This window comes from Cadophora gregata (genome assembly GCF_030347475.1).
Source record: "Cadophora gregata isolate MNR1 chromosome Unknown scaffold_4, whole genome shotgun sequence".
NCBI classification, from domain to species: Eukaryota; Fungi; Ascomycota; class Leotiomycetes; order Helotiales; family Ploettnerulaceae; genus Cadophora; species Cadophora gregata.
Window position 1 is genome coordinate 2,647,228 of NW_026695927.1, and position 10,917 is coordinate 2,658,144.

General features: G+C 48.8%; 5 protein-coding genes across 5 annotated transcripts; 3 read left to right on the forward strand and 2 right to left on the reverse strand.

Annotated features, from left to right (window-relative positions):
• Positions 1-53: 53 nt before the first annotated feature.
• On the reverse strand, positions 54-1,455 carry ONS95_010602 (uncharacterized protein; the record flags this gene model as incomplete). The annotated part of the gene is made up of 4 exons (XM_058504212.1): positions 1,285-1,455; positions 1,027-1,180; positions 845-968; positions 54-760 (listed from the first exon to the last, which is right to left on the reverse strand). The coding sequence occupies exons 1-4, from the start codon at positions 1,317-1,319 to the stop codon at positions 54-56; spliced, it is 1,020 nt and encodes a 339-aa protein (XP_058360925.1). The 5' UTR covers positions 1,320-1,455.
• Positions 1,456-1,567: 112 nt separating this feature from the next.
• On the forward strand, positions 1,568-3,778 carry ONS95_010603 (uncharacterized protein). Its single transcript, XM_058504213.1, has one exon. The coding sequence runs from the start codon at positions 1,768-1,770 to the stop codon at positions 3,682-3,684; it is 1,917 nt and encodes a 638-aa protein (XP_058360926.1). The 5' UTR covers positions 1,568-1,767; the 3' UTR covers positions 3,685-3,778.
• A 158-nt stretch (positions 3,779-3,936) lies between these two features.
• On the forward strand, positions 3,937-5,747 carry ONS95_010604 (uncharacterized protein; the record flags this gene model as incomplete). Its single annotated transcript, XM_058504214.1, has 5 exons — positions 3,937-3,942; positions 4,095-4,157; positions 4,386-4,500; positions 4,807-5,000; positions 5,229-5,747. 5 exons carry the CDS (start codon positions 3,937-3,939, stop codon positions 5,745-5,747), a joined length of 897 nt encoding a protein of 298 aa, XP_058360927.1.
• Positions 5,748-5,844: 97 nt separating this feature from the next.
• ONS95_010605 (uncharacterized protein) lies at positions 5,845-8,748 on the reverse strand. The gene is made up of 4 exons (XM_058504215.1): positions 8,574-8,748; positions 8,473-8,508; positions 8,183-8,420; positions 5,845-7,964 (listed from the first exon to the last, which is right to left on the reverse strand). Exons 1-4 carry the CDS (start codon positions 8,588-8,590, stop codon positions 6,522-6,524), a joined length of 1,734 nt encoding a protein of 577 aa, XP_058360928.1. The 5' UTR covers positions 8,591-8,748; the 3' UTR covers positions 5,845-6,521.
• An 83-nt stretch (positions 8,749-8,831) lies between these two features.
• On the forward strand, positions 8,832-10,444 carry ONS95_010606 (uncharacterized protein). Its single transcript, XM_058504216.1, has 2 exons — positions 8,832-9,044; positions 9,312-10,444. Exons 1-2 carry the CDS (start codon positions 8,895-8,897, stop codon positions 9,921-9,923), a joined length of 762 nt encoding a protein of 253 aa, XP_058360929.1. The 5' UTR covers positions 8,832-8,894; the 3' UTR covers positions 9,924-10,444.
• Positions 10,445-10,917: the final 473 nt, after the last annotated feature.

A 10,917-nucleotide genomic window follows, 5' to 3' on the forward strand; every position in this document is an offset into this window, starting at 1 on the left:
AATGATATCCCATCTCCCAAACCACATCCCAAGTTCTTCCCCATCATCAGCATTCATTGCCAATCATCATCCTTATAGGTCCACGTCCAGAACCCTCTAAAATTCTTCTTCTTCCCCTCCTTAGTAATCTCCTCCACCTCTTCCTTCGTCAACTCAAACTCCGTACTCTTCAAATACTGCCTCAATCTCCCCTCATTCGAGCTCGTCGTCACCGCCACAATCCCCTGATCAACCACCCACCTCAACGCAATCTCCCCAGTCGTAACCCCATACTTCTTCGCCAACCTCTCATACACACCATCAACGGGGCCAGGCGCTGCTTTCGTGATAGCCGTCAAAGGCGCATACGCACTGGCCTTGATACCATGCTTCTTCTGGAACTCCAACAGCTCGACGTGCTGCAGGTACGGGTTGAACTCGATCTGGTTGATGACTGGGATGATCTTTGCGGTCTCGAGAATGGCTTCCAGATCAGATTTGCGGAAGTTGGAGACGCCGATGGACTTTGCTTTGCCGGAGGCGTGGATGGCTTCTAGGTCGGCCCATTTGGCTTGGATGTCGGCTGGGGATTTGGCGAAGAAGGGGGCGTGGATGAGGTATTGGTCGACGTAGTCAAGACCGAGCTTCTTGAGGGAGGTCTCGAAGGCTTCTTGGGTGTTTTGAGGTTTGACGCCGTCGATTTTGGTGGTTACGTAGAGTTTCTCTCGTGGAACGCCTGATTCCTTGATGGCGAGGCCTAGCTCGGTCTCATTTCCGTAGACTATAAGATATCAGAATGTCGTTCAGATAGGGGTAGAAGAAGGATTTTGACAGCTCCGGTGAGAAATATGAGGCTATATTGTACCTTGAGCACCATCCAAGTGGTAGTATCCAGTCTTGATAGCCAAGACAACCGTCTTCACCAGCTCCTTGTCAACAGGCGAGTTTGGATCCCGCTTGTAATTAGCGGTGCCTAGACCATATCCAAGCTTGACAATGTTAGCTGCATATCTCACATATCGATTCTGCCAATAACCAGTGACATACGACAGGAATCTCCTTTCCATCATTCAACGTAAAGCTGGGAATATTGGCCATGTTGATAAATCGCGGAGTTGTTGGCGGGGTAAAGGCACGAGAGTAGAATCTTGGGCCTCCAGCTGAAAGTCGAACAGGTTTATACCAGAGTTTGCGCAGACTGCTGATGAGGAGTGTTATAAAGGAATATTCTTATCTCAATCGGACAGAGTTTAAATGTTTAACTTTATGTCGAAACATAGGCCCGAGTTAGTTAAACTCTCTTACCTAGGTACCCATAACACACGCCAATTTGTCTGCATTTTTTGGATAAGTTTGTTGCAGGATTTATCTGAATCCTGTCTGTACTTTACTACTATTAGATATATAGACAAAATACAGACAAATTATAGTCGTTATCTGCATGAAAAATGCCATAGAGTAGGCGAAGTCGTCATGATCTTTTAGCATTGCGAGCATGCGGGACGAGCCGGCAGAATTGAACCACATTTGCCTTTGCAGGGGCAGCTGCAGCTGCAGCTCTCCCCAGACATCGCCACTGAGAATTACAGTATAAGTATCGAGGGGCCGAGGCCGAGGCCGAGATCCTCCACGTCAGTCAGCAAATCAGCTCCTTAAAATTCCGATTCGTCATAGAAACCATTTGGAATTATCTTGTTCATCCCTCTACTTCAATATAAGACTTTGTCTGTCAAGACATATTTTGCAAACATTCTAAATTTACCTCAATTCTCTCCACATTCATTGTTTATGCTTTCAAGACTTCTTTCCAGACCTTTGATACCCCGCATGCGACTCGCGCAAATGGCAGCCCATCTTTCCAATGGATCCTCTCAAGGAGGCAGCTCCCTTGCAGACCTACCCAAGTCATGGACCTTCACATCTTCTCTTCCTCCAGATCCGAAATTCCCAACACCAGAGGTCTCACATAAAACTCCCCGCGAGGACATCGAGCCGAGACAGGTCAAAAGCGCATTATTCACATGGGTACGGCCAGAGGAGACAAAAGAACCAGAGCTATTGGGCGTGAGCCCTGCTGCTATGAGGGATTTGGGAATCAAAGAAGGAGACGAGAAAACCGAAGGGTTTAGACAAACAGTTGCTGGCAATCGGTTACTGGGGTGGGATGCAGAGAAAGGCGAAGGTGGATATCCTTGGGCACAATGTTATGGAGGATGGCAGTTTGGATCCTGGGCTGGACAACTGGGTGACGGAAGAGCCATCTCTTTATTCGAGACAACGAATCCGAGCACGAAGAAACGCTACGAGTTGCAATTGAAAGGAGCTGGGATAACGCCCTATTCGAGATTCGCAGATGGAAAGGCCGTCTTAAGGTCAAGTATTCGAGAATACATTGTGTCGGAAGCACTGAATGCTTTACGGATACCTACAACCAGAGCTTTGTCTCTCACTTTACTACCCCATTCGAAAGTCCGGCGAGAGACAATAGAGCCTGGAGCCATCGTAGCTCGATTCGCAGAATCTTGGCTGCGAATTGGCACATTTGATATACTACGAGCACGAGGAGACCGAGATTTGATTAGACAACTATCTACATACATAGCCGAAAATGTTTTTGAAGGATGGGAGTCATTACCGGCACGGAATCCATCAGAAGATGGAAGTGACGGAAGTACATTGCCAACAGGCATTGCCAAAGATACCATCGAAGGACCAGCTGGTCTAGAAGAAAACCGGTTCACACGTCTATATCGCGAGATAGCCCGCCGAAATGCCAAAACAGTGGCAGCATGGCAAGCATACGCTTTCACCAACGGCGTTCTCAACACAGACAATACATCCATCTTCGGCCTCTCAGTCGATTTTGGCCCATTCGCATTCCTAGATAACTTCGATCCCCACTATACACCCAACCACGACGATCACATGCTCCGCTACTCCTACCGCGCCCAACCTACCATTATCTGGTGGAACCTTGTCCGTCTAGGCGAATCCCTAGGCGAACTAATCGGCATCGGAGGCGGCGTCGACGCAGAAGAATTCATCGAGAAAGGCGTCCGTCAAGAAAATGCCGACGAGCTCGTCTCTCGCGCCGAAGCACTCATCACACGCACAGGCGAAGAATTCAAAGCCGTCTTCCTAGAAGAATACAAGCGACTCATGACCGCTCGGCTGGGCCTAAAAGTCCACAAACAATCCGACTTCGACGATCTCTTCAGCGAGCTTCTCGATACCATGGAAGCACTGGAGCTGGATTTCAACCAGTTCTTCCGCAAACTGAGCAATATCAACGTCGTTGATCTCGAAACGGAGGAGCAGCGGAAAGAGAAAGCTGGTGTTTTCTTCCACCATGAAGGCGTTACCGGATTAGGAAATACAGACGATTCATCGCGAAAACGCATCGCTGAATGGCTTCAGAAGTGGAGCACGCGAGTATATGAAGACTGGGGACCTAATGGTGAAGATGCTGCTAGACAGGTAGAGATGAAGAAAGTCAACCCGAAATTCATTCCTAAATCGTGGATTCTGGATGAGGTTATTAAGAGGGTGGAGAAGCAGGGCGAAAGGGAGATTCTTGATCGTGTGATGCATATGGCGTTGCATCCTTTTGAGGAGAGTTGGGGGTGGGATAAGAAGGAGGAAGAGAGGTTTTGTGGTGATGTGCCGAAGTTTAATAGAGCTATGCAGTGTTCTTGCAGCTCGTAGTTAGAAGAGACGTCTATACGTCCAGTACGATGATCTGTATCAATACACTCTGTAACGTGCCAAATATGATCTCTCAGTAAATACACAACGCAGCCAACTGAGCTGATTCAGCTCTCTCCCCATACTCACAAGCAAACTCCCCACATCTCTTAGTGCTGACACCAAGCAACATCATCCCTACCATAACCAGAACTTTACGCTTCATCATATTCCCCACACCACGCCACGCCCTGGAGAAGACCATGACATGATATGTCTGTCAGTCAAAAATCTCAAACCATACTAAGCCCAACACGAGGTCCCCTCCATGCCCCACTCTCCAACAGGAAACTTCGTATACATGCATACGGCGTGTAATCCTTGAAACCGTACCTGCCTAAAGGAGCTCTTCTGCATTTCAATGGATCTAGAAAGCGATTGGGGAGGAAAGCGATTCGAGGGGACGAGAGATGGCTAGACTGACCTGGCTCCGGGTAGGTTGCATTAGCTGGGAGCTAACTTCAACGTCTTTGAGTTGGGAAAGTATATAAATAAACGATCATCTCATTATTTATTTCAATTGTGTTAGATTTTATCCACACTGTTGCTCACATATAACATATTTTTCTGAGGTTAAATGTAAACACGAAGATACTTGAAGTAAGTCTCACTGTGAAGCCGATCTCAGTCGTAACTGGTCTTGAACTAACTTCAATCAACAGATTTATCATTCAAGCTCATATCTGAATCTCAACTCCAATCTCCAAATGCCGCTGCAGCTCTCCAACGCAACCGAAGCGGATATAGAATCTATATCTCGCTCTCAAATGGCTGCTTGTAAGTAACGTTCACGCACACATTCAAACTCTTCATTACCTACCTATCTACCCATTCATCAGAATGTCTCTCCATCTCATCTCAAAGCACACACACTTGACATCCCCATTCCCTCCCACCACTCCCCAAGAAATCAAATCTCAAAGCTCTTTCCCTCCCTTCCCTGCCTTCCAACCAACCAACCAACCATCCCTCAATTCTCACTAACACCTTCCCCTCCCCCACCGGTCCACCCCATCGACCCAGTCCACTCCTTAATCTACCCCTCTCCGACCCCCATCCCCGAAACAACCATCCAATCCATAGCCCACCGTCAACTCACTACTTGGCGCAAAAACCCCTCTGGAATCCGCTGGGTGAAGATCACTGATCCGGCAAAACCCTTGGATGATCAAGGTCGACCGTTCGTTGTTGCGGCTGCGAAGTGGATTTTCTTTGAGGATGACGAGAAGGAGAGCGAGGAGGAGAGGTGGCCGAGGGAGGGGGAGGTGGTTGTTGATGTAAGTGATTTGGTCTTGAATTCCTGGTGTTGTTTACTTTTTTGTGGGCTTTCAATGATTTGATATAATTTCACGTCACATCGATTAAGCCTCCTCAAATTGTGTCTTTCGTCTAGTCTCAGTCACAGCTTTCTACTCAATCACCACAACTTGAAGTCCAAAGCCAGCCTACATGCCCAATATCAAGATCAAAGCTTTCAAGGTAACTAACAAACCCGACTACGATAGTGGGTTCAACCCAATCCAGCCACACCCAACACCCCCAAAATCGAGTATGAGATCGCCGGCGCAGACGACGCTCCGTATATCAAGTACATTCTCGAAATCTTCTACGCCAACAAACGACGATACATGACGGGACCATGCGCCGTCCTCGACATATGCTTCACGCACCCCCTCTACCAAAAGCTCGGCGCCGGCAAACTCCTCGTCGAATACGGCGTCGCTGAAGCAGATCGTCGAGGCGTGCCAGCATGGGTCGAGGCTAGTATTCTCGGGAAGGGGCTTTATGAGAAATATGGGTTTGGTGTTGGGACTGGTAATGATAATAGTAGTGTGGGTAAAGCGATCAACGAGTATTGGGGACTTGGACCGCTTGGGGTGAGAGTTGCGAGAGAGATGGGTGTGCAAGGTTGGAAGGAAGGGTTTGGAGAGGGATGGAGAGAGGAGTGGACGGAGAAGGGGTATCAGGGGGCGAGTTGGTGGTTTATGGGACGGGCGGCGAGAGGGCAGGGGAAGGAGATGTGAGTAAGGTGTGAAGGGGGGAAACTTCTTCCCTGGCGAGAGACTTGCTCGGAATGAGCAAGGCGCATCACGATAAACAAGAAATTAAAAAAAAAAAAAAAAAAAACAGTGGTTTGAGGGATCTTAAATTTTAGACGAGCACTGCCATATCTAGTTGCTCAACACACCTTAAACCCATCCCCGATTGCCATCCACGCATTTCATTCACGCCTTTTCTTATTCATCAACCATTCCATCCATCCAGCCCGACTTCCTTAGAAGAAAGGCTCCACTCCACAGACATGTACACCTTCGCAGACTACGTTCTCATAAGGAACCAGCCAATCCATTTCAGACCACCCAACTCCAGATAGTCTCCCCGCTAGCACAGGTATCAGGCGATTGCCGTTGCGCTGTTTGCAAAATGAAGCTCAAGAAAAAGAGGAAACCGCAATTTTTGACCCAGTCCGTTCGCATCTCAGAAGATAAGACCAATTTAATCTCCACCCAACCATGAATTGTGTCTGGTCATATTGGTAGCCCGCTTGTCTCGTGTTTGAGTTCGTGATCCTGGTAATACAGTTGTAAAGAAATAAAGCAAAAGAAAAGATACACAAACAAAGCCTACTCCGCATCCAAATTTCTATTACTGACGTAGTAGTGGACTACCTGAATGGTTGGAAATAGGATGCTGTTTTGACCGCGGAACAGAAAAGCAAATTCGTTGAATGGAGTTGTAGTACACCGCATGCAAAATTCGAATTCATCCTGGGGTCCGTTGTCGATCTTTGGGGAGCTTTACACAGATGCCTGTGCATCTCCACGGCCGCGATATCCTCCACGTCCACGGCCTGGTTGACCAGTTCCAATGTAACCTCGACCTCCTCTGAAACCACCACGCCCACGTCCACGGCCACGATATCCACCGCGGTAGCCATTATCAACGCTGCCTTGTCCAAAGGTCTCCACGTTCTTCTTCTGCTCCTCACCTCTCCACTCTCGTCCATGTTGTTTTTTCTCACTGGCTTCCATTCGATCCTTGCTTTCAGATGAGATGTTGTCGAAGAAGGATGTTGACTTGTTGTAGCCACCAACTGGTACTTCGGCCTCAAGTGGGGAGGTATCGGGAGGGTTCTCTCCCAAAGGAGATCCAGCAATTGCCTCCTTGACCAAATCCTGCTTGTTGAATTTGGCATTTGCAGTTTCAAAGTCAAAGTCCGATTCAGGTACTTCAACTTTCTTTTCCACATTTCGAGCACCGCCACGTGCTCCACCTCTTCCTCTATTTGGGGCAAATCCAGCACCAGCGGCTCCTGGATGTCTTGGTGCACGGATTGGGTCATTGATTCTCATGTCATTGACCTTCTTCGTAAGATTATCGGCATTATTACCGTTCATCTGGCCTGGTAGCTTCGCCATTGCTGCAGCGACAGCAGCGGTGGCAGCCTGAGTGGCATCTCTCAATGTTGCCGCGGGGTCTGCAGCCTTAGAAGCTGGTGCTTGAGCATTGTTATTCTGTTGTTGCAGAGGTGCTTTCGCGGCGGCAGGACCTTGCAATGGTAGAGCTGGGGTGACCCGATTGTTATTCTTTGGTCCAGATGGAGCAGCTTTAGCAGCGGCCTTGCCAGCAGCTGTTTGGGCAGTGGATGGGTGATCAATTGCAGCTTGGACCTCCTTTGGAGATGGCTTTGTTGCCGTTGGTGGAGAGGGAGCCTTCTGAACTGCAGCAGCTGCCATTTCAGCGGCAGGCTTTGCCAAGCTCTTTGGTTCGGCTTGCTTCTCCGGAGCGTTCGTAGCTGGAGGTGATGGCTGCTTGTTTGCGCCTGGCCCAATCGGGGCTGGCTTTGGACCTTGGTTTTGAGGAGGCGGTGGCTGGAATTGTCCTGGTGGTCCTGGTGGGTAGCCATAAGGAGGGAATGGGCCTGGGGGAAAACCTTGGGGTCCAGGATACCAGCCAGGGGGTGGTGCGCCATATGGCATAGGAGGGAAACCATTAGGACCAGGTGGGGGAGGACCAGCGCGACCCCATCCTGTGGGAGGGGGATAGAAAGGTGGATATTGTGGATGGTGAGCGAATTGAGGAGGGACACCTTGAGGAGGACCTTGAGCAGGGCCTGGTGGTGGACCTTGTGGCTGTTGACCTTGAGCTGGTGGAGGGGGACCTTGGGAAGATTGACGTTGCGGCTGAGGAGCAGGAGCTGGAGCTTGAGCTTGCGTTGGTGGAGTAGGACGGGATCCGCTCTGTGAGACGATATAATCAGCATGGCCCGCATAGCATCTCGAAACAATCGATATTGTATATAGCTTCTCAAATCAGAAGGAAGGCAACGGAAAATCTCCACACGGTTTTGCGCTCTCGGGGACAATATGATTTAACATCCGAAATTCTTTCATCACTTAAAGTATCCATTGCTGTAGCACCTGTGCTAGACAATGGTTCGGGGAATATGCGCACTTACACCAAGAATGGCAGGGTCGTTTAGCTTTGGCGGGTTGTTCTCCTTCGCAGCAGGCGTCTGCTCGATCCTCAAGTCCTTGACATCGCTACCACGGAATACAATATACTCGTAGACGCTGTCGGAGGGAGGGATATAGTCTTCTTGGTTGACTTTTCGGTTTTCAGTTCCAAAAGAGGAGACGTTTTCGAGTGCTACGGTCGCGTTCTCGGAGTTGATTTCGTGGAGAGTGCCGACATATCTAGTTTCCAGTCAGCTCCAGTGTTGGATTTCATCTAGCGCATCGAGCATACCGAATGTCGCTCTTTGATACCAGAGATATCCTCGCCCTATAACCCAGACACGTATTAGCATTGAGCTGTCTCGAATGTGACCTCAGCCTCAGTGGACTGACCCTAAGAATTCCGCCATTGTGCTGTGAGACTGCGATCAGCTCACAGAAAGCTCGCAATAGATTAGATGCGAAGGGAGGAAGAGGAAGTCGTGAGTGTGTGAGGTGCGCAAAGTGGTGGGTGGTTGTGGTAGAAGAGGAGGGAAAGAAGTTTGCGAGTTGATCGGGAAGTTTGTCGATATTCACAGTAAACGAAGCTAAGGTAAAAGGCGAAAAGGCCGGGCTGGGGGAATGGGTGGCTGCGCTTCTGCAGCGAATCAGGTGCCATCCTTTGCCGCGTCTGGTGGCCGAAAAGTACGGGATAGCAGTTCTTCCAGATAGCGAATGAGTCTCAGCCTTACCAAGCTGCAACCTCCCTCCTCAGCCGACGTGATAGTCCCAAATACAAGCATGGCCACTGAATCAGCAGTCGACGACACTAACATCTATGAGCACTTGGAGAACTATCCTTGGGATAACGACAAAGAATTTCAGGTATGTGACACTGTTTTATTTTATTGCACTCGTCTGCAGCAAATACACTTCAGCCTCGGCTTCTTTTCTAATGTTTATTTACCCCTCCATCTGAATTTATATGCCTGGAGAAGCCAGCCAATTTATGGAAAGTCACGTCCGCATACCTTGTTGTCAGAATTTTCTTTTTACAGTTCCTTTTTCATTTCATAGCATTATCTCAATCCCATCACCTCCAGCGCATGCTCCTGTCATACGCTTTGAAGCAAACACTTACAATATCCTCAGGGAGGACTTACAGCAATCCTCGGTCCCAACCCTTCACCATCCCAACTAGAAGACTTAACTCTCCGCGCTCAATGCTTCTATCTCTCACGCAAAAAGTCCATTCCAATCGACTTCAATGGCTATAAAGCATACCTTGAATCCAAACAATCACCATCCAAAGCAGTAGAAGCATCAATATCACCTTCAGCCTCACCTTCCAACACTCAATCGAACTCCACACCCATAACCCAAGCAACTTCAACCCAGTCGCAAGCCCAAGCTCAACCCGCCACAACCAATACCCCCAATATGGCTTTATCAAACACACCAACCTACCCCACATCTTTCACCTCGCCCTCCACAACCGTCACACCCGGCGCTCAACCAGGCGCACCCTACCCCCGCAGCTTCGCCGAGATCGTAGCGCTGATCCAAAGCGGTGAGCCCATTCCCGGCATCAGAGAGATAGACGACACGCCGATGGGTCTAGCAGCTAGCAGCCCGTCCGTTATGCCGAAGCGTCGGAAGCCTTGGGAGAAGGATGTCCCGGAAGAGATCATACAGGGCCGAGGACCCGGGACGTTTGGAGATCATAGGGATCATCAGATTCAGCAGGAGTATCCGGATGCTTGAGAGTGGGTATTGAAGGCGGCGGGCTTGTCTTTGACATTCTGGTTGGAGAGTGTGGCGAATGGATATTTTGGATGAGATTGTTGAGTTGTTGGAGTATCAGAGAAATTGACGAAATGGATTGTCGACGGGACGACATATTGCTATCATGGACTGGACTGGATGGAGTTACAGCGGCAGAAGGGTGGCACATTGCATATATTACCAGCATGGCACTGGAGGAAAGGATTTGTTTGGCTAAGCAATGTCCGCTTCATGGGATGTCGACCTCACACATGAGCTCGGCTACACCAGACCAGGGACATAAACATCGCTATCACACAAACGGGTGGGTTGCACTCCTGTCTCAGAAAGAGAAGAAGCTGCTCATATGGCTATCATTACCACTCTTGGCACCTCCATATCCCAAAGAGCGTTGGATTTATTTAGCATTCAACTATCAAACATAACGAATACACTTCTCAGACCGAAACCCCTCTGCAAAGAGTTCAAAAATTGATGTACACATTTTTTTTAAAAACGATGGAAATCCCCATTCATCTCTATTAATCTCCCATCCTTCCTCCACTAGATCCAATCGCCACGAAAATAAACCTCCTCTCACTTCCTGCCCCCTCCTCTTCCCCTCCCACTCTCCCCATCAACTTCTCCCCCAAAATCGCAGCACCACCCAACAACAAAATCACCCAAGAGTTTCTACCCTGACCTCAAGAGGCAACGCTACCCACCTACCCATCACACCACCATACCTCCCCTTTGTCTTCCACAAAAACTGATTAGCGAGCGAGAGACAAAATACGACAAAAAAGAAGACAGATTCGGGGAGGTAGAAGTAGAAGTAGAAAGAGAGAGTCTATTCAGGCTAATATCTACTACTTCACAATCATTCAAGACACTCCAGATTTGAAAAGCCAATTGTATTAGTTAATGAGTGACTAAATAACAAAGCTTTTGGTTTTTCGTTTTTAGGTACAAGCGCACGAGCACGAAGAAACAT

Bases quoted from the DNA above. Each gene is read 5' to 3' on its own strand.
- ONS95_010603 (XM_058504213.1), top strand. From the start codon at position 1,768: ATGCTTTCAAGACTTCTTTCCAGACCTTTGATACCCCGCATGCGACTC.
- ONS95_010605 (XM_058504215.1), bottom strand. The intron at 8,421-8,472 runs GTATGCTCGATG...ACTGGAAACTAG, and splicing joins GTATCAAAGAGCGACATTCG to ATATGTCGGCACTCTCCACG. The intron at 7,965-8,182 runs GTAAGTGCGCAT...ATCGTCTCACAG, and splicing joins ACGACCCTGCCATTCTTGGT to AGCGGATCCCGTCCTACTCC.
- ONS95_010606 (XM_058504216.1), top strand. From the start codon at position 8,895: ATGAGTCTCAGCCTTACCAAGCTGCAACCTCCCTCCTCAGCCGACGTG. The intron at 9,045-9,311 runs GTATGTGACACT...CAATATCCTCAG, and splicing joins ATAACGACAAAGAATTTCAG to GGAGGACTTACAGCAATCCT.